This window comes from Zonotrichia albicollis, chromosome 5, assembly GCF_047830755.1.
Source record: "Zonotrichia albicollis isolate bZonAlb1 chromosome 5, bZonAlb1.hap1, whole genome shotgun sequence".
Classification (NCBI taxonomy): Eukaryota; Metazoa; Chordata; class Aves; order Passeriformes; family Passerellidae; genus Zonotrichia; species Zonotrichia albicollis.
In genome coordinates this window covers 26,636,443-26,663,170 of record NC_133823.1, presented here as the reverse complement: position 1 = coordinate 26,663,170, position 26,728 = coordinate 26,636,443, and the positions used below count along the sequence as shown (strand labels likewise).

At 37.9% G+C, this 26,728-nt stretch overlaps 1 protein-coding gene across 1 annotated transcript in view; it reads left to right on the top strand.

Annotated features, from left to right (window-relative positions):
* The window catches only part of FBXW7 (F-box and WD repeat domain containing 7), a 177,025-nt gene that overhangs the window by 61,511 nt on the left and 88,786 nt on the right, over positions 1 to 26,728 (top strand). Inside the window, exon 2 of the mRNA XM_074541146.1 lies at positions 15,557 to 16,114. Within this exon, the coding sequence (XP_074397247.1) occupies positions 15,626 to 16,114 (489 nt within the window). The 5' untranslated portion in view covers positions 15,557 to 15,625. The remainder of the gene's footprint in view (positions 1 to 15,556; positions 16,115 to 26,728) is intronic.

Sequence of the window (26,728 nt, the reverse complement as noted above, 5' to 3'; positions counted from 1 at the left end):
TCTTCCCCTACTCCTGAGACTCAAAAATCAAGGAATGCAAGACTAACTGGGCAATCTGTGAAAAGTGGCTTTGCGCCAGAAGTCCCAGGAAGAACCACAATAAATTTATGCTGTAAATCAGTATTTTTTAAATGGTCAGTTCTTCAACAGAGAAGAGAACACTGAGTGCAGGAGCTCCTGCTGAGAACAGCCATGTTCCTGAAACAGTTGGTACTTTCCATGTCAAAGTAGTTGTCTAACATACTGAAAAAATATACCAGAAGTGCCTAAAAGAGCTTGGGGGTTTGGGGTTAGTGCCCACCTGCGATGGTGAGATATCTTTGAAACATATCCTTGATCTCACTGGTGTCTGAGGAGAAAGTGCAGATCTGTAGACCTCATTGGTGCCATTACTGCGTGTTGGCTGCAATACCTTTGAGAATGGCTATGAGCTCTGTGGGAATGGATTTCAGTACATAAACCTTGCACTGTTACAAGCAGAAAATATGTTCTTACTAGGCTTTGATGAAAATAAAAATCTATGAGGAATTCACCAGGAAATGAAATCATTTCTTAGAGCCTGGTTTCTTTCCAGGATTCTTACTGAAGAAAGAAAGAAAATTGGTGTGCTAGGTATTTCCCAGGTGTTGAGATGATTGGAATGAAAATGTAAATACCTTTAAAAGTTCAGCTGTATTTTTTCTAGTGTTTTATACTTCATACCTAATCATTGCTTCAACTGAGCAAGTAGCTGACTCCTATGTCTTGGTGACTAAAAAGTGGCTTCTGAACTTTGGGCAGAATTGGCACCATTTGCTAATCATCCATGCATCTGAGAGCACGGAAGCCCATGTGTAGATTATAAGAAAAATCAGAACACACACTGATGTGAAGGCTGTGAGGTGTGACTTGAACTTCACATTGCCTGTACTATATTCTGTTTTCCTCAGTGGAGGACTAGGTCTTTTGAAAAATGGAGCTATTTAGTGAGAGAGCCGTACATTTACTAAAAGCCTTTTTGGGCTGCTTCAGTGAGAAAGTTACGGTAAGGTCCAGTTTACAGCCTTCAAGTTATGTCATAGGACATAACCCAATCAGCCAGGTTTTCCAGTAAGAACAAATATAAATGCCCTATTTTCAGTGGTGCTCTTGCTATCAACAACCAATGTATTATTCAGAAAGTCATCCAATTTGGCATTCTATCAGTAGAATCAGTTGGAGTGAAATGCAACTGTTTGCAGCTGGACAGTTTCACACATCACTCTTACATAGTTGTGATAAAACAACATTCTGAATTATCTGGATAATGGCCTCAAAATTTGAATTTTAAGTTATAAGCAGTTATTTTATGAATTTTGGTTTTTTAACAGCTTTTCTAGGTTAGAAAATAAACAATCAACCCAACAATGTGCGTTATGTGTGTTCAGTGCATCCAGAGCTCTGTTCTCTGTTGTTAACAAGATTTGACTTTTCCCTTGCCTGTTGTGTTGTGGGTTCTTGTGGCACTTAGGAGACACACCATTTTTTTCTCACAGATTGTACCATCTCAGCTGCTTTGGATTTCCACCTATTACCAGCAATCCAGCAAATTTCTCTTTCTGAATATCAGTACTTCACTAGGACCTGAGCAATTACCTACTTGCTTCCAAAATATGCTGGTCTCCAGTATCCACAAGGCAGCTGTGTGGCACGGCAAGTGACCTTTGTGAAGCCCATACACCTGATGTAGCAGTGAGGGCAGGCACCAAGTTTGGATGGGGAGTGGTGCAGTCTGTCTGATGCTGTTTAGCACTGACTGGGAGAGACAGAGACTGCTCTTCACCTACAGGAGTCTTGAAAAATCAGGAACATTGATTAGCCTACAGTAAAGGTGGGTCAGTGATGTGGGAGACTGTTCCTCTTTGCAGCTGCTGTTGTGTTGTGGGCTCATTGTTGGGAAGAAACTGTCTTAGCTCTGCATGCCTCTTTCCACATAGGTGTGAGAAATGATGCCTGCTGTGGTGAGCTGGTGGGTTGGTGGGACTCCTGACAGTAGTGAAGTTTAAATCCATAATGCTAGCAGCAGAGCATCCCTTGCTTTTACTGAAGAGTACAGCTTCAAGTTCATGGGTAGCTGTTTATTTCACAGTGGTGTAAGATGTTAACTGGTCCCTAATCAGTACCCATGTCTGCTTGAAAGGTATAAGATCTGCTGTCCTTGAAACAGTTCTTATCTGTCATTCTTAACCCAGTGCCAGCAACACCACATACATTAGAGGAAACTGGTGAGGTACAATTGATTAGAGTATTTTTTTTTTCTGGAATGGGTAAGGGGGGGACAGTTTATTTTGGTGAAGCTCCACTGAAAATATTCTGTGGCAGAGCAGTAACAGCATCTTAAATGATATTAGTCACTGAAAAGAATCTCTATAACCTGTTTTTCATCCACTCAAATTATGATCCCAATTTCTAATTTTAAGATTGTTTCTATTTGTCTGCATTGGTGTCTCTTTTATTTGGTAGTTCAGGTACTTAATTTATTTGATAACTGTATACATGGTCAGTGCTTTACTGCATTGAACACTGCTGTCTTTACTGCTTGTAGCTACATCACCTTTCCTACTAGGAAACTGTTGTAGAGCAAAACCAGGAGATATTAGAGTTGATGGTTTGTAGAATTGGAAGGAAAGTTTGAATGCCTGCCTGACATAAATATTGTAGGCCACCTTACATTCTTATCTACCTCTGGTCGTGCAAATACAAAACCTTACTTTCCTGGTCCCAGAAATAATTTGAGCAAAGAAATCTATGTTTCTGTAGGTTGCTAGCAGATGTCCTGCTGCTGAATCATACTGCTTAATCAGTTACTGAAATAAAATTGTCAGAGAACCATTTTAAGGGCATTAAATCAATAACAATAATTGCAACCATTTCCATTTCTCCAGTGGAGCCTGCTAAGAGTCTGTTTGGGCCAGGGCCAGATTCTTTTATACAGGCTGGGATATCATCTTCCTTCAAACCTGGCACTCACTCATGCTGTTTGTCAGCAAGTGCCTTGTTGTTCTGCAAGGTCAGATTTTAAATCTAGTGCCATAAAGCTTCTCTGTGACACAGAGAACATAACGCTTAGGAACCAATGTGTGCTAGGCAGTGTTCTGGAGATGTGAGGTTAATGAGAAGGCATTTACTGTTTTTTTAATAGCATGTGGAGACTGTAATTGGTTTGGATTTTTTTGTTTTGTTTTCTTTTAAATTAGACACTAGAAAAGGGAATGGATTCTGCTGTGTTCTCGTAGTATGTGACCTTGTTTTACTTATGTCCTTCTACTGATGAAGATGCTGAAAATGCAGACAAACCAGTGAATTAGCAGATTTCAGCAAGTCTGGTTAATGCTGCCCTATGTTTCTCTTTGTATTTCTTGTAAAAGTAGAGAAGTGCAGATCAAAGGATCTTCCTTATCAGATGTTGATGCAAAGGCATTTAACATGTTTCATTGACTTGCTCTGGAAGAAAGTACATAATTTGGAGTTCATCTTTGAAAGTACAGCATTCAGAATGGAGAGAGTATTGCACAGTGGATACTGCAAAAATCTGATGTAACATTCACAGCACTTTGTGAGATATGAATTGGGATTGCAGACAGATAGGATTTCTTCATAAAATATATATTGCTTCTCGTTCTTTTAGAGCAACCTCATAGGAATAAGGCTGAGCTGTAGTTTTTCGCACCAAAATGGTAAAGTACACCAGTGTTTATATCTTGTGTTGCTTGCATGAGGCATGTTTTCTGCCCCAATCTGACCCCAGCTACCTTTTCTTATCTCAGAAATTTGGTTTATAACTGGTGAATTAAACACAAATGAGAAATGCGTTTGTCTGTCTTACATTACAGCCTTTTACTCCATTCTGTTTAACAGTACTGATAGAACTACTGATCTGGTTTTTTTATCCCCTAGCACATAAGACAACATGGAAGCTGAATCAGAGACTGGGCCAGATTGGAACAGACCATGGTGGGTCATCTGGTCCAACCTCTCTGCTCAAGCAGGGCCATCCCAGAGCACATGGTGAGGGAGGCTCCACAGCCTCTCAGGGCCATCCACTCTGGTGTGTGGTCACTGCACAGTGAAGAAGTTCTTCCTCATGTTCAGGTGGAACTTCCTGTCCATCAGGTTGTGCCCACTGCCTCCTGTCCTGTTGCTTGGCACCACTGAGCAGAGCCTGGCTCCATCCTCCTGGCACCCTCCCTGCAGACACTGACAGACATTGATGAGGTTCCCTCTCAGCCTTCTCTTCTCAATGATGTACAGGCCCAGCTCCCTCAGCCTTTCCTCCTAAGAGATGTGCTCCAGTCTCCTCATCTTCTTTGTTGCCCTGCTCCAGGATCTCCATGCCTCTCTTGTCCTGAGGAGCCCAGACCTGGATGCAACACTCCAGGGGTTGTATCTCCCCAGGGCTGAGCAGAGGGGCAGGATCACCTCCCTTCCCCTGCTGGCAGTGCTCTTCCTGATGTACCCAGAATACTCTTGGCCTTCTCCTTCAGACTTCTTTTAAAGAACAGGCAATTGAAACAGGAAATGAAAATAAAATTTTGGGCACTAGCCTCAAATAAGCATTGTCAATTGTGGATCTTAAGGTAAAATAGGTTGTTGATAACTTGGTAAGACTTGGATGTTTAATTCTCTTTTCATCTCACTTAGAATAATATAAAAAGTTTGAAAGAAGGGAAGGCTATTTAGTATTAGTAGAATATTCTTAATTTTTACCATAACCTTATAGTAATTTCTAGGAGGTTACTCTGATGCAGAAACCTGCAACTGAACAAAAGAGTGAGACTGGACTTCTTATTGCATAATGTGCATTTCTTCTACTTTACATCATTAATCATTATTAAGAGGCTCAAAAATACTGTTCTGTGCATTGAAGCTTCTGGGGAGTAAAGTGAGTTGATTATTCTTACTTATTAGAGGTGGTATAAGAGCTGCTTGAAAAAGGTATATTTACTTCAACTGTTTTTAATCACCCAGAAAAAATGTTCTTTAATAGCTGTCACAGCTCTTGATTCTCACTTTTCTCAGCTTTAATTCTGCTGTCATCTTCTTTTTAGCCACTAGAATGCCTTTCAGTGTAAAGGGTATATATGTTCCCATCTGTTTGTGTGTTGTTCCATATTAGAGGACTCTTTTCTCTAACAGCTCTGAGGTATGGGACAATTTGGTACTTGGTGTTATTTTCCTGCCCTTCCCCCAGTTTTCATATAACTAAATTAATTTTAAATTTGACTAAATTTAGCTGCTATTTGTTCTCAAGGTCTGATAGCTCACTTCAGTTAGAGATGACATGTTTTGGTCCATCTTTTTTGCCCTGTGTTCTAAATCACCTTTTTTTTTTTGGTTTTTTTTTTGATGTCTCTGCTCTTCTGTGTCTGCTTGTTTGTGCTGCATTTCAGCAACATTTGAGTTGTAGTTTTAGTCCAAGAAATCACGTTACCATTTTACCAGAAGCTGATGCCAGCCATCTGGTAAAACTGCAACTCATATTAGCAAAACCTATAATTTCAGGAAATGTACCCAAAATTACTTTTATGATTAGTGGACAGGAAAGAGACTGAGACTGAAGTCAGTTGGGTACTTCAGAAATCATTTTGAGGTTTGCAGGCAAACATCTTAATGGCAGTGGTCTTGCTGCCAAATGCTGTTTTGCTTTTGCCTTCAGAATAGTTTGCATTAATAATGAGCAGCTCTGCTTGGAAGTTTTTCATGTATTGCTCACACAAAGCAACTTTGCGAAGCAGCACCAGGTGAGGTGACAGTCTGTGTGAATGGATATGTAAAGTGGTTCAGCATACTGTACTGCTAAGGTTTTCCCACTGGAAATGCATCCAGACCCAGGGCCCATCAATGTTGTGGATGCTGAAGAAAAATTTATGTGTAGGCTGTTTTGGCCACGCAACACTAGCCTTTGTGTTAAGGGTAGAAGTTGTGAAATAAGTCTGCACTGAAACTAGGCAGGGTTTAGTCAGCAGTTTGGTCATACTTTTTGTCTCTGTGTCACTGTGGGAGCAGAGAGGAGGTGACAACAGCTCTCTTTCATGTACATTCTCAGGGAGAGGCAGGCAGCTCACCATGCCCTGGTAGCTGCCCTTGTGCTGCATGTTCTGCAGTTGTTGAATGTATGTGTTAAACTAAGATGGAGTATATTTCTAACTTAAGACTTAAAGTGGTGATGAATTTACTATCTTCCTAGTGAGCTATTACAGTGAGTAATTATCCTCATAGTTAATTCCATTTGTATTTTTCTCATTTCAGCATTTAGTGATTGGATCTTACTTCTTGTCTATTAGATAAAATCCTTGTTCACCTAGGCAGTTGGGAAGAATGGAGTTGTTTCTGCATAGTAATCACATTGCCTGTTTGCGTAAAATAAATGTTACTGAACGGTAGTCCTAGACTTCATAGTTGAGATTTCTGGTTTCACGTGTTGGTACCTATGGCTTAATGTGTGTTAACTCAGAAGAGTTTTTCCATCACACAGTAACACACCAGCACAGCTTAACCACAGGTCTCTGCTAGAAGGCCAGAGGTCCATCCCCATTGTTCCTCAGACTCTTGAAAGGCCTTGAGCAGTACAAAACTATCCTAAGCAGTTTTTGGTCTGGGCAGCTGGGGAGGTCCTTGTATGCAGTGGTGTTGATGGTGCTGTAAAACTGACCCCAAGGACTCCTTTTATAGGGAGTATAGATGGTCTGGTCTGGGGACAGAAAGGCATGTGAAAATACAACAGAATGCATAATACTACTGTGGAGATGTCAGGCCAGCTTGGAAAGCCCTCACAACTACATAGACCCACAAACTTCATTTACTTACATTTTGCAATGAAAGTTGAATTCAACCCCAAAATTATCCAAACCTGTGAAGTTTTAAGGAGTGCTTAGTCTCCTTTTGCACTGTAAGAGGATTCATAATCCTTTTTTGTAGAGAAATCCTTTCTTACATGTGTATCTATCATGGAAGAGTTTGGATGATTCTGTTGGCCTTCAGTAAGCAGGTATACAACAGCATCTTTAAATTTGAAAGGCGTATAAGAAACTGCCTGCCTAGTTTTCTAAACTGAGAATTCTTCAGCCCACATGCTTCTCAAGTAGTGTATCTAAAGATACTCTGTTTATGTTGTTTTAAGTGTGATCTAATGTTTGCTTTTGGCAAGAAACTCTTCCTTGTTAGTATGCACAGAAAGAGTAGTTTACATGAGGCTGAAATATTAACTGGCTGTTCTAAACTCAGCAAACAAGAATACTTCTGCTCTATCTCTAGCAGTAGTAGTGTAGGCTTCTTGTAGTAATCTAATTCATGGGGAAAACAATAAGCAAGCATTCATCAGTTATTCAGGTAAGAGTTTTCATTTGGAGAGGTAAAATTTTTAATATAATACTAATAGCAAGTAATGGTACAGTTGTCAAAGTGGAAAGGTTAAGACAATGCAGTTGAAAATTGTGTGCTTAGCTTTTATATCTTAGAGGTCCTTTCAATGGAAAAATAATCACTACTTGATACTTAGTGGCAGCATGCAGGATTTTATGGAGGATTTGCCTGTTTTTAATAGTTGCTGGAAAACTTGGCATCCTTTAAATAAGGCAAGGCTTTTTTTTCTGCTTTTCCTTTTCTGAGGAAAAGGAGAGAGAAGCCTTTCATTAGTTCCACATGATAGTTAACTTGTCACATTTTACAGCTTAATCTTTCTTCTTTAAAGAGTTTTTAGTGAAAAGACTAACCAACCATCTTCTGCATAACAGTCATTACTAATATAAATACTAAAAATAACATAATTATTTATATGAACACAGTAATATTGGTGATAATACAGATCTCCTCCTACTGTGGATTGTTGCCTCCCACGCTATCTTCCAAAGAATGCAAGTGAGTTTATTCCACATTATATCCATTCACTGTTCTTGATGAAAACATAACAATGCAAAATTAAAATTAAGGAGTAACTTTTGTACTTTTGCTGTTAGTCTTCCTTTTCAGGGAGCTAAGAACAATGAACAGTGTTCCTAATAAAGTGGCCTGAGCTCCCCACTTCTACAATAATACTGTACTGGTGTGTTAATAACTTGTCATGTGGGGGACAGCTTTGAGGAAAAGGACTTAAAATTTTGGGGGTTTTTTTTCCTTTTTTCTTTTTTTTTTTAAATGCAGTTTTCTCATTACTGTGTCATGGAGCTTTTAACATTTTCCATATGGGTCGCTTTCACATTTCCCTCTTATCTCCACCCCATCCTTGCCACAGCATTGTAATTCTCATTTTCTCATGTGTCAAACTTCGAGGTAAAAGCAGAACTTATGTAAGACATTATTCGCTAATTATTTACTGTGATTATTTGCTTTCTTTTTGAAACAAGGAGAATGCAGGCATGTTTTGAAACGCTTCACATATGAGAATTGAGTTCATTAATTACTTACAAACAAGTGTTTACAGAAAGAAAATTCTCCTAGTTTCTCTCTTCCTCTTATATGGTGATTGCTTTAATATGGACATCAAGTCTCTATTAATACATTTTATAGCATGATACTTTGTGCTAGAGCATTAAAGCTGCGATGACTTCAACTCAGATTATCCCTTCTTTTAGCCAGAGCAGCCCTTGTGTTGAGAATGCACAAAGAGGGAAGAAAAGGCCTTTGGTTTAAAGCATTAAGATTTGATGCTCCTCTTGCTGTTGCAAAGAGAATCTATGGAATCCACATGAATACATCCAGGTTCTGTGTTTGTGTGTGCCTGAACCTTGTAGGTAGTTGTACGATCATACATACTTTATCATAATCTAAAGAATGTGACTGCTTGTAGCTCAGACTGTTTCTTATAAACTCTTGCTTATGAAAGGTCTAGTCATCACTCTTCTACCTCTGATATTTCTTTATCAAGCCACTTAGCATAAATACTGCTAAATATATATAAATTCTTGAAGCATTTACTCATTTTCTGAACTGCTTTTTGTATTCTCATTTTCTTGTGGGTTTTGTGTCGTAGGAAGGGGACCAGGACACCAGCTGGTTCATCACAGGTCCAGTTTATTGAAGAAAGTATCAAACACTTATACAGCAAATAATAAGCTCATAAATATTCTGTAAGCCAAGCAATCTATTGGTTAAACTATACCATGAACTCTTCCTCATTCCTTAGGGGTTACATCTCTCTTTTCTCATGTCTCTTTCACTGTTTGTTATCCTACTGCAGCTAGGCCCAAGGACACACTATCAATGCAGGTGCAAGATTTGGAATTAGCCACGGCTTTGTACTTTTCCAGTCTCTTTTCAACTAAATTCCCAACAGTTTTGTGTGCTATTTCATATTTTATCACTTGTTAATACTTTATGTATTTGTCCCAGAAGAGGGTAGGATGATGTGATGTGTATTTAATTCCCAGAGTTAAAGTTTTCTTTTAAGTGGTTTCTATGTGTTTGTCCCCATAACTGATAGCAAGGGACAAGGCTCTGTCATGCCCTCACTGCCCATGTATTATCAGATATTGTCTCTCTTTTAAATAAATCCCTTTGTTTTCTGCGGGGAATGGTTCAGAATAAAGCAAAGTGTCTGAGACTGTAAAGTAGCACTGGAGGCTAAGGGGGATTGGGAAACTGAGGCATGGGATTAGAGAGGGAGCCATATTCAGAGGCAGTCCTGGAAGAAAAAAGTAAGTTGGATGGTGGAATAGGGACAGAAGGGGTAAAGTCTGTTGAAATAGGATTGTGGGGTTAAATAGAAGCAGGTAAATCGGAGGCAGAGACCATGTGTGGTGGGAAACCTGGAAGTATCTGTTCAGAAACATTCAAGAGAGGTCAGGACACCAGGACGTGGTGAAAAGCTTCAGCAGGTAGATGGAAAGTTGGGCCTGAATTTCAGTAGAGAGGTAGATAATTAAAACTGCCTGCAAAAGAAGATTAAATACAGCTGGACATAATTAAATTCAAACAGGAAACTTTAATTTTGGTATTTAAAAAATTTAATGAATACTAAATCTATTTTTTTGTTTGCTGTCAAATTTATGTTTGACATAAGTAAGTAATTAGAGGAGCACTTTGATTTAATGTCTGTTGCTTTGACCACTTTGCACTGAATAAACTACATTAATTGATTGTTAAAGTATATTGAGATCGTGAAAAAAGAGCAGGATAATTACTAATACAACCAAAACATTGCATGTGCTGCTCTATTGAGTGTTTGTGGGAGGTCAATAGTAAAGCAGGAGCAGAGAATCTTTTTGGCTGCTATTTTGTTCTGGAGTTTGAAGCTGTAAATAATGGAGTTGACTTAGAGATTTGAGGTGTATGTGTGTTTGGAAGTAGCAGTTTATTGTTCTTAGAAAAAACACGTGTTCTTGTAGAATGAGTTACATTGTATATGATGTATTTTATTTTGAAGAAAAGCTACTGAAAGTTTTAAAATCTATTTCAGTCTTGCTGTAATCAGCATATGTGCTGATGAAATACAGAAGACTTTATTTTCTTCAGCTGTGCAATGTATTCAACACAGTTTTGTGACTCCATTACTATGATCATGTTTGCTGTCCTTTATAGTGCAGCAAAATTATTCTGTAACTTTCATTTAAAGCTCATAACTTTAGTTAAAATTGTTGCCTTATCTGAATTATTTTAACTTCGTTAAGTCCATGCATGAGAATAAAAGAGGGTGGTAGATTCTTCATTTGATTTTTGTATTTCAGTTGTTGCATGTTGGCTGCTTTGGCTTGTTACTTAGCTGTTGTTCAAAATCCTCCCCATACACAAACTGTGCAGCCAGCAATCTGACCATTATCTTGTTTTCCTAAACACATCATGCATGGGTTTTGCTCGTAGTGTTTTGCAACGTTTGCTATCATGGCCATAACTCAAATATATGTTTTTCTTTGGTAAAACATGGTTCACAGTCTCAGTGTTAACTCTGTTATTTATTTATTTATACCTTTTTGATTCTGCTTGTAAATCCCCTTCTCATACATCTTTTTTCAAATGAGCTTAGCAGGCCTTGGATGGTGTGGCTTGCTAGGTGTATTTGCAATTCATGTGGTAGTTTGGGCTTGGATCAAGTGCACCTTTTAAAGCCCAATTCCTGATTATCCATGCCTGCTTCCCTATAGGATGAGCTGAAGCACTGTCCTAGAACACCTGGGTGAAACTAAATGAGAAGGTGTGCTCCAGCTGAGTGGGTCATTTTAGGCTTGGGCAAGGATCTGGGAATAAATCACTTCCTCTCCCCAGAGCTGGTATCCTGTGAGTGCTGTGTCTCAGCTTTGCATCCCTGCCCCTTTAGTGCTGCTCTGCTTGCTTGTGAGGACCAATGTGCCAGGGCTGTTCCTGGGCACACTGTGCTTGTAAGAGTCTTGTACTTCTTTTTCAGAAGGTAGATTTGGATGTTGAGACCTTAGGAGATCCTTTGCTTGGGTGGGATGTCCCTATTTGCTTTCTATTTAACTCAATTCAGTATTGCACAGTTAAATAATGCAATAAAAAGCTCAGATATATTACAGTGTTAAGATTTAGTTAAATATCTACAGAAGTTTTTGTGTTAGTTCATATGTCCTTGTTCACTAAATCTGTAATCTCAAAAGATTTGTTCTAGGAGCATCCACTGGCCATAAATCATGCTGTGTCTGTAGCTATACTGTTTTTTCACTAAATGCTATCATGATACTTAGTTTTGTCTCCAAGTCAGTCTAATAAATTAATTTCCAAGTTAATTCTTTAAAACCTTTTCACAATCTGTTATAGTTTGTTTAAAAACAAACCCCACCACAACCCAACCTCCACCTCTCTACATGCACCTAATTTTCTTTTTTCTTTATGGTTTCAAGTAATAAAAATGGAAAAATAAAAACGAGCAGTACTGATGGAAATTTCATTTTCCCATAGTTATGTGGGTTTATAGGTTAAAAATAATTAACAATTTTTTAAATCTGTACTAGCAGGATAGAAATATTTCAGCAGTAAAGCAGGAAGTGAAGTGGTCATCCTCACAGTACAGAATGCAACCTGTTGTGGCAGATAACCCTGAGCAGTTTTCCCTTTAATCTCCTTGTATTGCTTGGCATTTCTTGTTTTGAGCAACTGTTGTTCATATTTATTTTTATAATCTATCTTCTGTGAAAATGTAATGGATAAAGCTGAAAAATTATGCTTAAACGCAGCATTAAATGTTCAATAGAGGTAGGGGCTGCATGCAGTCTTTAGTAGAGATGTGGGATGCTTCATCAGCTCTGAGTTTACCATTGAATCAGTCTGGAGACTTCCATTTTCCTTAGGCATTTCTTGCATTTTGTTTTCCCATACAATGCAAGTGTTAAGAAAACTTACCTGAGAATTGCCAAGTTAGATTCATGGACCAAGTTTGATGAGCTTTGCATGCTTATGCAAAGTCATGCCACTTGCATTGCTATGTTTTGGTGTCTGTCTGATAAAAAAAGACTTTGTGGTCTGAGACAGGTAGGAAAAACAACAGCTTTCCTCAGGGGTTCTTCTGGTTTTTAGTTGATTTGAGTCATTTTGGTCTCTGACTGTATAAATGAAAGAGACACTGTAGTAGCTGAAAACACATCATTTCAGTTCTCTGGAAGTTGACTTGTAAATACACTTCTTCCTGCAAAATAGTAATCCTTCCTTATTCCCATCTACCTTATACATGGAAATTATTGTATCTTGTGTACTAGCTCTGACAGTAGTTAATTCTGAAAGCACTTACATGACAGAAGGCAGCTTTAATGTTTCAAATCTCTCAGATAATGTACATCCATCTGTTCTTTAGCAAATGCATCACCTCTCTGCATACTGATGATTTCTGATGTAGCACTGCTTGTAATTAAATTTTGATAATGTATTTTACAGGCTTCTTGGAAAAACAAATTGAGTTTATTCATGCAAATGTAGAGTAAAATGGAAACCACTAATGACTAAAGCTAATTTCATGAACTGATGGTCACTCAAAACTGTAGGAATAATTAAAAATATATACTAGTACTAGTGTACATTTTTAATTGGCTGGAATCTCATTTGGGTGTAATAACATTAACAACAGTGATATTGTTGTCACTTAAACATTTAGTATATTCTTGCATTTGATTACTTTAATGTTTCAAAGCTGACCTTTTATGTTGGTTGCTTACAGATACAAATTGGAAGTATGCATTAAATTATTGAAACAAATGCAGCATTTGCAGTTTTATCAAGTGCATACTAAACCAGTAATTGCATATATAATGCTACTGATACTGAAAAAATGCAATTAAACTTTTAAGCTACACCCATGGCTGCTTAGAGAAACATTTGTGGTGGAAATGAGAATTTCTAGATTGAGAAGATATAAACCTCTTGTTCAGCTGTTTTTTTTTTTTTTTTTAACTACTGATTTTTACATTGTTCGGTGCTTCAGCTTTCCAAGTTGAGAAAATAAGGTGTGGTATTATTTTATTCATAATGCCCAAACTATGTAGCAAGCCTGATACATAAGTTGTGTTACCATCAGATGATATATGCAACTAAATTTGACTTTTGATGAAATGTTGTTATTAAACATCACTCCCACATGCTAAGGTTTCTGAGCTTTGGGGAAAGATGTTAAATGAAAACATTTCTCTTAGAGTGCACTCTTTGTGGCATCTTTCTTAAATGCTCCTTACTGCACACAGAAAAATAAACACATTTGCTTTTGCTACCACTTGAATATGAAAAAACAGACATTAGCTTCTGGTTTGGGTCACATGTACCCAAGTGTCCTAAAGCTTTTTTCCCATGGAAAAATCAAAAGTCAGCACAGTGTCTGCTTCCTTCCATTGAATGTGTGGTGCTTAATTGTCTTTTAGTGTTAGCTTCTCATTCACTGATCAGAACTTAATGGGTTCTTTCTTTGAACACGTATTTCAGTGACTGATCTTGTAAGGTTTTATTTGGAGGAATCATCACCTGGGTAGATGTGGAAATGTGAGAACCCTGTCTTTGGGATGTAAGTAGTATTTCCCTAAGGAAGAAAGGTGCAGAGAACTGCAGAATCCCAGCTATGAATCCTCCTCAGAGAAAGAGTGGAAAAACACCTGTAAATGTGTTTCTTTTATGGTACAACGCACTGAAAATTACAGACCAGCTATGGTTTCTGGTACTTTGTTCCCTACTAACCAATAAGGTGAATGGTTTTGCAAATGTCATGGAGCAAAGTTGGGGTTTATATGTTCCCTGTCCATCATACAAGGCCGTAGGTTTTTTGTAAAACCAACCAACCAACGAACAAGCTATAAGAGATAGATGAGTTAAGAAAAAGGAGGGCGTGGTGGTGGTGGAGGTTTAGAGATTATCATCCTGTGCTGAAGTACTGCTCAAGGAAACATCCTTGACTGCTCCTGCTCCAAGGAGGCTCAGAAACTGTGCTCCCATGCAGTGTTTGTGGTGTTGTGCTTTCTGAATCTCTCACCATTGGCCTGCTGAGTGTGTGGGGTGGGCTCTGGGCTCCCAGGACAGTGGCTCTGTACACAAGGACAAAGCTGATTTCTCTCTGCACTCACATTCATGTACTGCTTTCAGAGCCTGTGAGTCTGACTGCTTGCTGAGTTGTGGCTGAATTAATCTACTCCACACATTGCTTGAATCCAGGGAAACCAGGATTTGCCTGCCTCAAAGGCTATACAGCTGGAAATCTGATACCAAATTTAATGATGAATTAGCCTGTGTTATAGCCCCTTGTTCTTATATATTGCTTGGAGGCACATGGGTAGCTGAATGCATGAATAATTTGGAAATTGCATTAGTATTTTTCAGTGTCTATTGAAATGCACCTAATTTTGGGGGTTTTTTTAACATCTCAGACACTCATTTAACAATTATTGTAGCTTCTTAGACTTTGGAGAACTTTACTACTCCTTCAAAAATCCCCACAATTACTAGCAATCTATTTTTTCCCAGGTGAGATATGTGCCGTTTCTGGGCCACACAGGTTGCCTAGTGATGTCTGCTTTTGACCACTGGGCATCTCTCTGGCCAGTGTAAGGCTTGGCAGTGATAAGGCTGTATGCTATAATGGGTGTTCTCTTCTTTATTAATCTAAAAGGAAATTAGAATAAAAAGAAATGAAACTTTCAATTATATCTGAAAAATATGCTGCTCTTAATGCATAAGACCAAAAGCAGTTTGTTTTTTTGAATAATATACAAAGTCTGTAATCAAATGAGAGGGAAAATAAATACCATTTGAAATGATCCGTGTACAGTTTTTTGCAAGTAATATTGCATACTTGTATCTTCTGTTAACATGAATGTTAGTGGTTCTTGTGGAATCTCTAGAAGGGCAACTAGTTCTTCTGAATTTCACTGAATCTGGTGCTTAAAAGACTATGATCAGGCTGTTGGAAAGTACAAGTAATTCTCTTGCTAGAAAGTTGCCTGAAGTTTTTTTTTTTGTTTTTGTTTTTTTGTTTTTCTAGTAGTGTATCAAGTAGAAATTATTCCTTGTTTCCTGGAAGTTTTTAGTTGCCAAGAATAATACAACTAAATAGATTTTTACTGCTTTATCTAATAAAAAAAAGTAACATTTGTTATTTCCCTCTTTTTCTTTATCTCCTTAGAATGTGAAAGCATTTGCATCTTCAGATAGCCTAGCCAAGGTCCAAGAAGTAGCAAGCTGGCTTTTGGAAATGAATCAGGAACTGCTCTCTGTGGGCAGCAAGAGGCGACGAACTGGTGGATCTCTTCGAGGTAATGCTTCCTCAAGCCAGGTAGATGAGGAGCAGATGAATCGCGTGGTGGAAGAGGAGGAGCAGCAGCAAAGACGACAACAAGAGGAGCAGCACATTGGGAGGAATGGGGAGATAGGAGCAGAAGAACCTGGATTTGATGACAGGCATGAGTCTCAGCAGGAGCAGTTAGAAGAAAATAATAATAGACTTATTACAGTGGATGAGGATTCCACTTGTAACCAAGAGGAAGATGACGATGAACATGCTGGTGACCAAGAGGAGGAGGTGGAAGAGGAGGAGGAAATGGACCAGGACAGTGATGATTTTGATCAGTCTGATGACAGCAGTAGAGAAGATGAACATGCTAACAGTAATAGTGTCACAAATTCCAACAGCCTCATGGACTTGCCCATTCACCAGTCATCGCCATTCTACGTGAAGACAAAGGTGAGAATTTTTTTGTGCTCTTAATACTCATTAACTTTGGATTTTGGAAAAAAAATGGCATATTTAGCATAAACTAAAGTTTTACAATGAAGCAAACATTGTATTTCCTAAAGAGCTTACAGTGAAGGATTTATGTAGTCCACAAGAACTATGCTGTTTTAGCTTTTAATAATAAAAATATTTGCATGCATTTGACAGGAGGAAATACCCCTATGTAATTTAAGGAATAGCATTCTGATGACTGTGGTCAAAATGCCAAGAAGTTTCTTTATAAATATTTTTACATAAGACCTTCCTGGCCTTATTTATGCTATTTTCCTTCTCCAAGTGAGCTAGAAGGAAAGGTAAGCAATCGTACATGTGTTGTGTTCTCACACAGAATCTGGTTCATTTAGGTGAAAACATTGTAATGAAAAAGTAGGGTGGAATATTATAGAAACATGAAGTTCTTCCTGCTGGCCTGCCGAGTCCCTTGACGAAATACAGATTTTTAAAAGTACAATAGCCAGTCATTCAGTTAGAAAGTCATTACAGGATGTCTTATTGCATCCTGCTTGTGAGGACCTTGAACCTCTGTGCTGGTAGTTGAAAACTTGAGATTTGCAATAAGAAGCTAGAAATTAATCTTCATACTTTTATTTCTCTTTATATCTCCTAATATTTTAGAGTTAAAAGAAGTTACTGGGGTATTGGTTGCAGTGTATATTTGTAGTTCGCTATATTTTCCAAGTTCTCTGGGAAGGAGGAATTCCATTAACTCTTAGGAGCAATAAAATAATGAAAGCAGTGATATTGACTAGTAAGAAAGAGAGCCAGGCCAGTGTTCTTCTGGGAGAATGTTCTTTCTAAGTCTATGGATTTATTTAGTTTTATTACTCATTAATTGTTAATAAAACACCTAGCCTCTTCTTACCTTTCAAAAAACAAAACCTCCTCAAACTTTTAAATTTTACTTTAAAAATAGTTAAAACCTGATGTAAAATAAAAACAGACAACAAGTCAGTTAACATAAGTAAACAAGATGACTATGAGCATAAATGTGTAGAGATGGATAATCAGTCTTCAAGATACACCTGAACAGGTAAATAGGGGGAATATTTCCTTCTGGAATCTACAGCAGTGTTTTTGTTAATAATGATACTATGCAATTCACTTCCATATTAAGTATCTCAGCTAACATATTTGATTTTTGAAAAGTTGTAATCTTTTCACATGAGTTTTTAATATAATTTTATATTTATAATTCTATTTTTCAGGGTACTGAAGTATATGCTTTCTAATTTGGAGTGAAATACTGTCATATTTCTTAGAATTGAATTGGATTTTACTATTGAAATCCTTGGTTTCATTTCAACACATTGGTTTTCCTGTATTTAGTATATTTTACTGGGTATCATATAACAGCTTGCATCCAGTATGGACAATAATTAATGTAGGAAATTATTATGCTCAAAATTATGTTTTTAAGTCTCTGAATTTGAAACTTGCTGAAGTGCTTTGTAAGTAATTATACTTAAATTTTGTACAGACGGAGCAGAGCACAATTTTCAGTGGTGGCCAGTTCTGAAGCTTTTTTTATTGATTTCAGTAATGAATGTAGCTTTTTCTTTCTTTTCTTGAGGCATATTTGACATGAACTGAAACAAGCCAGTTTAGCCCGAAGGAAGATGTCTGAAAGATCTTTGTACAGATGCAAAATTTCTGTGTGGCCTTGATAGTTGCTCTGCCTGTTCGATGCAGGGCTGGTCATTTTTGTCAGTGCTCTCTCCCCAGGCTGGGCTTCTGCAAGAATTTTTGAGCAGCCAGGTAGCAAACCAAATTTGGGATTTTTTTTTTCATGGTGCAGCTCTGTTTTAGAATGTTCCAACTTTAGGAAGTATCAGCACAAGATAGAAAGCTGCTTGAGGTGGCACTGCTCAGCATGATGGTTACACATTAGAACCGACAATATGCAACATTAATGTTACCAATTCATTAATAAACTCATATTTAACCATAGGAGCACATTCTGTGTTATAAAGTGTTGTGGAAATACATCTGTGAGAGCATGAATGAATTACCAGAGTAAAAATAAGCATGACTAATTAATACTCTGCTTTTGAGAAGAAAAGGGAGTGTTAGCAGAGTCATCAGCTATGTTTACAAGTGATTTCTGCTTCTACCTGTTGAGGATAAAGTCATCCTAGGAGACTTGAACTTGGTGGATTTATTTTTAGCTTTTCAGACATGTTTCTCAGTGTTTGTAGTCAATTACAGTTCTCATAACTCTGGCTGAATTACCCTGCTGTGTGCTGTACTCTGTGAAACTTGCTCTGTGCCAGCATTACAGGCAGTGATGGCTGAATGCCCTCCTGCCTGTCTGTGTCCGGTGCAAACCTGGCTCCTCAGGAGCATTCCTGGTGTAACACACTTTGTTCTGCTTGCACATATGGCAGCACACTTTCACCACTACCAAATAACAAGACATAATAGTGAGACTGAACAAAATAGCAACTGCTACTACTGTAGGTGTTGTACAACTCATCTTAAGTTTTTTTTCATATCTCTGTTCTTTGTCCTTTTTCTTCCTTTCCTCATAAACTCCTGAATAAAGTCTTTCTCTAATCTGATTTTATTTTCTGTTTGTTGACCTTCAGAATCCTGTGTGGCTAAGGAAGGAAATGTCATATTTCCCCCATAACACCACAGTGTACCCTGCTTGGGTTTGCTGCTTGTCACCTTAGTAGCAGCAAGCATGCTGTGTTCTAATAGATATATATAAAATAGATGAAAATATTTGCCTCATACTACTGCTCTGTGCAAATAACTGATAATTGCTGCCATAATGTTGTGAAAATGTCATAAGTAAAGGGCATGGGCTCTTGAAATGAGAAGGCTGGTGGTTCAGGAAGGATTTCATTGCATTTACCAGCACCACACAGGAATCCAGAAGGATCCTTGTGGTTACCTTCCATGATTTCCTGCATAAAATAGGCTGCTCTGTGTTGACTTCTGTGCAAGCTAAAGCTTATTTTTTGAAAAATGTCACTGTTTGAAAACAGGAAACTGTGCAGCAAGGCAAATCTCTCTCAAGCCTAGTTTAATATTTTGTTAGTTATCATCAGTGTTTAAACTTCTCTACCTTTACTCTGCCTTCTTCCTGTTGGATGACATTTTCTATTACAATTTTCTTTTATTTTCATGTTGTATTGAGGAGCTGTTTAACAAATGGGGCTTTTTTCTCCCTGTATGTTAAGCAATCAAGTTCTTCCCTAAAAGATATCTTAAATGTAAATAATAAGGGCAATGTGTCCATTGGGCACATTTTTCTATTTTTTGTTCTTGTTATCATACTTCTCTGAGCACTCTGGTGTTGGAACATTTCTCTTGAATCACAGATGTCCTTGATCAACAATCTGGATGAGGGGATCCAGAGCACCCTCAGTCAGTTGGCAGGTGACATCAAGTTGGGTGGGAGGTCACCAGAGATCTGCTGGAGGGCTGGAAGGCTCCACAGAGGGTTCTGCACAGGCTGGATTAATGGGCAAGGCCAACTGTGTGAGGCTCAGCAAGGCCAAATGCCAGATCCTGCTCTTGGCTCACATCAGCCACATACTGTGCTACAGGCTTGGGCAGAGTGGCTGGAAAGCTGCACAGCAGAAAAAGACCTGGGGGTGCTGCTGGAGAGCAGCTGAACATGAGCCAGAGTGTGCCCAGGTCCAAGGAGGCCAATGGATCCTGGCCTGGATCAGCAATGGTGTGGCCAGCAGGAGCAGGGCAGGGATTGTCCCTCTGTACTTGGCACTGGTGAGGCCTCACCTCAAACCCTATGTTCATTCTGGGCCCCTCACTGCAAGAAGGACACTGAGGGGCTGGAGCGTGTCCAGAGAAGGGCAGTGAGGTTGGAGAAGGCTCTGGAGCACAGGTCCTGTGAGGGGGAGCTGGGGGTGTTTAGCCCAGAGGAGTCTCAGGAGAGACTTTATCACTCTCTACAAACACCTGAAAGGAGGGGGGCTTTCATAGCCAGGTGAGGGTTGGCCTCTTCTCCCAGATAACAAGTGATAAAACAAGAGGAATTGGCCTGAAGTTGCACTAGGGGAGATTTAGATTGGATATTGGGATACTCTCCTTGCACAAAAGGGTGGAACAGGCTCCTCAGGGAGAGGCTGAGTTAACATCCTTGGAGGTATTTAAAAGACACGTAGATGTAGCATTTAGGGACTTTAGTGCTTTGACTTGTAGTAGTGTTAGATTAATTGTTGGACATGATGATCTTAAAATACCTTTTCCAACCCAAATGATTCTATGATATCAGAACTGCAATTAAAACAATTAAAAGTAGCAGCTGTGCCAAAGACAGCTAAAATTTGTTTATGAGATGTATTTACCTATTGATATATCAAATAACTCCATACATTGGGATTTCATGTTTGACTGATTTGTCTAATATGATGCAAGCCTTTTTCAGAGAGCTTTCTGTTCTGTAAGGTTGGCCTGTGTCCTTTGTACCGACAGAACTATTACTCAGTTGTATTAAAGTGACTGGCGTTTTCTCACATATCAGGCCCTTTACTTTTTGTTAATTTTTTCTTTCAGTTGATCTGTGTCTTGTCAAATGTTGCCATATCTGTTTTAAAAATACTTAATAGCACAAGAGAGCTAAGTAAATATATACAGCAGTCTGACAAAAACATGTTCTTGATGCTGATTCTTCACTGATTGCATTGTATTTGTGGCATCCATTTCCAGTGCTCTGTGATGACTTTGTATTAATTCAGTTCTGTTGGGTAACAATTAACCACAGCATAAGCAAACAAATACTCTTACATCCCATATTTCATAGCAACTGCACTTAAATGCTTTTATCCCTCTACATGTGGCATTCTGTTGCAATGCAAGGACAAGTATGTATTACTGGCAGTTGCCATCACTGTGAAATTGCTCATGTAAATGATCATTCTTGCTTACTTGAGATTTAAATAGTTTGTCTATCTGTGCTCATGCTCTTGAAATTGTAGTACTAGCAGATGTATCATGCCAGCAATATTTTTTGTTTATCAAAATTGGTGTTTATGACAGAGGTGACACCAGCATGATTTTGTGGAAGAAAATGTCATCAATGCTATAATCATATTTTATGACAACCACTGTTATTTTCTCTTGTACTGACACCTGGGTTTCACCATAGGGTTATCTAGGTTGTACTCTGTTTACTTTTCCATTTTTTTTCCCTGTAAATCTATAGGTTTATTTAGTATTTCTGAAATATTTTGATTGTTCTGATTCTTAAATATATTTTGATCATAATAGGTTCAATCTTTAACTTGTTTCAGTTTTTTTGGTCTTTGTTTGCATAACTGTTCCTGTAACTCACAGTTTCATAGTTTTAAAATATTAATTAATTCAATATACTTAAATATTTTGTTTTTAATTGATGTTTTTTGTTCCCATTAAGATGAGTTGTTTTTTTCTTGAACTGCTGCAAGCTTTTTATATATACAGGAGCATTGTCTTCTTGATTATCTTAGAAATTTTTTCTAAACAGCTACAGTAATTTACAAGTTCATTCATCTCTGGTTTGAGTTTGATGGGAATTGGTTTGTGGGGAAAAAGGTCATGATCACTTGTAAGCAATCTCCTATGAATTAAACTTTGTTCAATTAGTTTTTATTTATCTAAAATTCAACATTACATAATACTTTTAACATTAAGTGTCTCTAATGTTGAAGCCATCTCTAACTAAACACATTAATTCATGAAAAGCATTAGCTGCATTATTTCCAGCAAATATTGTCACAGATTTCTATGGTGTAGGCAAAGTAGCCACTTGATATCAGACTAACAGGAGTGAAATGTATTATGTAAGGACCTGAATTTTAAAATCCAAGTGAGCAGGTGGAGCAGGAGATTCTTAGCTGGTGCGTAGCCATTTTCTTTCTTGGGGTTTCAGAACACACTTTTGTCTGCTCTGCTTGTCTGGAGGGATTTGTGAAGAAGTGTTTGAGCCCATTTATGTGAGATGCTTTATCCTTCTGGGCAACAGGCGCTGTTCACCAAGAATCTTTGCAATTTACTTAAACATTTATCTTGTTTTTTTCTGTTGAGGCTATCGTAAAGCCTAGCAAATTAGGTTATATGAATATGAAATATTATTTCTGTGTTAACTACTTGGATTGTGATGGTGACTTCTCATAAGGGGTCAGGCATTCGTGTATGTAGAACCCTCCAATAACTTCACTAATTAGTCTCCTCTTCAGATGCAGGTTTGCTTGCTGCAGAATTGTGGGTTGTGATTGTTGTGATGGTTAGCAGAGCTTCCAAGGAAACTGAAAACAGATTAGCTAAAATGAAGATGAGAACTTACTGTGTAGTTGCATCTACAACCGCAAAAACCACTTTGATACCCTGTCAGAAGCTGTCATATTTTAGCATTTGCTTCATTACTAAAGGTAATAAGATTTTTTAAAATGGATACATTTAATACATAACATATATTACAAACAACAGTGGTAAAGGCTGAGAAGGAGTTTAATTTTCATGTGAAACCAGGGTGCTTTGATTGCAGCATCCCCTACCATACTTTATTCCACACTATCCATTTGGCTGTAAGTCACAAGTATTGTGTAAGTGTAAGTATTGGCGCTGTTCAGGAGCGCCTCTTCTTGATTGTTTATTGACATGGGAGGGAGGGAAGATACAACAGATGAGCTGGATTGACTTGGGTGGAGCTGGAACAGGATGTACCACAGGAAGACCTGTCCCTTGCAGCTTCAATACCCATCTCTTCAGTTCTGAACTAAATCTAAAGCCCTGCTCACATTAAGAGCTTTCAGCTCTTAAATAGTGCAGGCTGTGACAGTTTTTTGCTGCAAGGTGCCTGGTCTAAGCTTCTATGTAGAGCCACACAGATAAGAAGGATTTATTTTTTTTCAGGGGGTTCTGGCTTTGGGTGGAAAGACAGCATGAATTTTTTAAACTGAGGAAACCTAAGATTGCACTGGGCACTTTGTGCAAATGCGAAGTGAAAAGGACTCCTGTGTGAAAGTCTGCAGTCATTGTTGGAATTACTGATAGGCTAAAAGCAGGATAGGGGAATAAGGAGGAATCAAAGATGATTACAGAAAGCTTATCCTTGGGAGCAGAGGTTTTTTTTTGTGTCTACAGGCAGTACATGGAATTAGGAAGAAGTTGCATGTGTGTAGGTGGAGGGTGGTTTGTGTGTGTTAATAATTTTTCTCCTTCTCCGGGCAGCAGAGGGGGCTGCTATTGCTTTGCTGCAGCCCTCCCTATGCAGACTTGTGCTGTGTTCCTTTGCAAAGGTTTTCCTTGCTCCTGCAGCTAAAAGCCTGAAGCGTGTTTTTTAAGTGTAGGGAATAAATGTAACTGGAGCAGAAGGACTCAGTATTTTTTATTTGTCAAGGAATATGTTTCCAGTATAGGAAATGTTGTAGGAATGTTTCCTTTAAAAGAACAATTAAACTTATTTTCAGATGACTTGTGTGATGAGAATGCAATGTATAGTTCTCTGCTCTGAATACACAGGAGAAAGAGAAAAAACTTCATATTACAAAAAGAGATTGATTTTTTAACCTATTGTTTTTTCAAGAATCACATGCAAGGTATGTAGATTCTTCATGCCTTTCATTTAATGCTTTAAAGGGTTTTAAACTAAGTTATAACTTGCCTAAAGCTGTGGCAGAAAGGCTACACATTCAATGATTGTTGAAAGAAGGCAACAAAAAAGCACTGACTGAAAAAAAGTTTTTTTTTCTCTCTTGCTTTTTCTAAAGATTGTATTTTTTAATTGAGGAGGATCTTGTCAAGGCATACAAATGCTTTAAGGGGAGATGTTCAGGTATTGGGGCCAAATTCTTCAGTAGTGCCCAGTGGCAGGATAAGAGGCAATGAGCACAAAGAGAAACATAGGAAGTTGCATCTGAAAATGAGGAAAAACTTTCCTTTTGAGGGTAACAGCACTGGAACAGGCTGTCAAAAGAGCCTGTGGAGTCTCTTTCTGTGGAAATACTCAAAACTTGCCTGGGCATGATCCTGTGCAACCTGCACCAGATGAACCTGCTTTAGCAGAGAATTGGACTGGATGATGTCCAGGGGTCCCTTCCAATGATTCTGTGATTCATAACAGCCAGTCAGAATTACTTTTGCACTACCATGACAGTTTGGTTATTGTCAAGCAAGTTTTGTTGTTTTAAAATATATTTACTTTTTACTTTTCTGATACAGAACCTTGTTTTTTGTATTGGGTGCTAATAACTAGAAATATTCATACTTGGAGATTAATATAAAAAACACTTCTAACCTTTGATTTCTTTCTAATTTATATACCCTACAGTTTAGTGCTCATCATTCCACACATGCAGGATCATTTGAAAAGGTTGCACAACTGTCATTAGATGTAATTTGTTAAATATTAAAGCATCCATGGAAGGAATGCAGATTCTTTGTTTCTCTGTTGATAGCAAGTCACTTCTCCAACTTTACTAACCTGCAGCATGCTTTTCTACAAATACCAGTGTTTTGTTTGAAAAGTACTTTTTACTTCCTGTGCTTTTACATGGCTGTGTTAATTTATGATTTCATTTGCTGCTCAAGGCTTGTAGAAGTTTAGGTATACTTTTTAAAGTAGAATTTTCCTACCCCTTCACTTGTACATAAAAATAATGTGTTGCATAATTGCTGTCTGGCTCATTTTTCCTACTCTGTAAGTAGATCATGAAGTTTGCTTATAGATATGTGGGCTATGTCTGTAGTAATCTGGTTATTGCTAAGGGTGTATACTTGAAATGTCCTTTGGTTGCTTGGCTTAGGCATTGCACCCTAAAGGGAAATATTGGGGAGGTACTTGCATATGTTTCTCAAACTTCCGTGTCAGTTACTTTATGTAGAGTAAATTAAATTTATGCCTTCAGGATAACTACCTGAAGCAGCACCTTGTGTCCAGCACTTTTTCATAGACTTTGAAATCAATATTGGTTCAGCTCCCACGTGGTTTTTGCTCTGCATCTTTGCTGTCAAAATGAAAATGAGAAATGAGCTTTTGGTTTTTTTTCTCAATGGGAAGAAATAAAAAAAAGTGCTGTAGTACTATTTCACCTCACCAATTATAAGACAACAATATTATGAAGTAGAAATCATGCAAATGTGCTTCAGAATCCTTTCAGTATGCTCACTCTGTTGGGATATGTGACTTGTCTAACAAATGCATTTGGGAGCTCTGCCCCACTTAAATATGCCATTTGTTCCTTTTGTTGTTCTTGACTATGTGGCACGTGCTATTGCCTGATGTGATCATTAACCCAAATATTTCCAGTCTGTAGTGATACAGCTGTATTTTCTTGAGCATTTATCAGTGGATGCTGTTGCCCTGTCAGTTATAAGCTGATTCTCCTTTTGAAGGTTAGCTGAAGTTGGTATTATAAAATTTAATGCAAATGATGAAGCAAAGTGTGGGGAAAGTAAAACTTTTGCTGGTGAGTTAGTTTTTGGTTTTGTTCACACATCCTTTCCCAAATGGTTGTTAAATATTCCTTTAGCTATGAATTTGAAGTGTATGTAAAAAAAAACCCCAACAAATTATGATTAGTAAACTTCTTGCATTTGCTGATGTTTATACATTTAAAATCATGGGATCTGAAATTAGCTTAGGGAGCTGAAGGACTAGAAATTGATCTGAAGACCACAACTAAGTTTAACACCTGCTGCAGGGCTAACAATTTTTTTCTGATATGTTTCTCACTCAGAGCTATTTTGCAGATTACAGTATATCCTATTTATTTTTTAGGAGACTTTTCATTATCTTCAGAACATGTGGCTATTCAGCAAACTGTGCACAGTGAAGGAATTTACATACCTTTATAAATTCTTGAGTAGAAGGAAAGAAACTAGACAATGTCAATTTCTCTGCTAATTTAATGATTTCTGAACAGGCAGAATGCTTAAAAACAAAATTTCCAAGCTGTCTCAGCAAATGTTTGAACAGACAGCATCTAATGTCCATCCACAAGAGATGATTTTTGACACGTGAACTGCTCTTCTTTGCTAGTGCTTGGTGTCTGATCCGTGCATGCAGCTGTGCTTGGGTAGTAATGATATACTGTGCATTTTGTGTAACTTATTGATGAGCTGCTAGGTTTTGTTTATGTGAATGTTTTACAGCTTGGTTTATTGGGGAAATTTCTGTTATAAAAATCCCTGTAAAACCTAGAACAGGTGTTTCTATAAATGGTTTGTTTTGTCACAAGCATCTTCTCCCTTTTTTTCCATGGCATGGTTAATGAAGATGCTGTCTAAACTTCATGCAGAGGTTGTGAGATTTCTGCCCATTTTCTACTGGCCAAACAAGTTCAGGAATTCACCAAATTATTATAAAATATGTGTATTTTAAAAATCTTCATGTGCCTTCACTTTGTATGGCCTAACTTTTGATGTACTATTACATATAGTTAAGTGGCATTGAGATTTTAAAGTAGGAAATAATTAGTTCTAGTGGATAGATGGGTATCTTGATAATAATCAGTGAAATACAAGTGGAAAGCATTGCTATTGAGCATCTTTTCTTCTGTCTTATTTCTTCTTTTCACTCTTCTTGCTAATTTTAAATTTTGTTTCTTTCGTTGG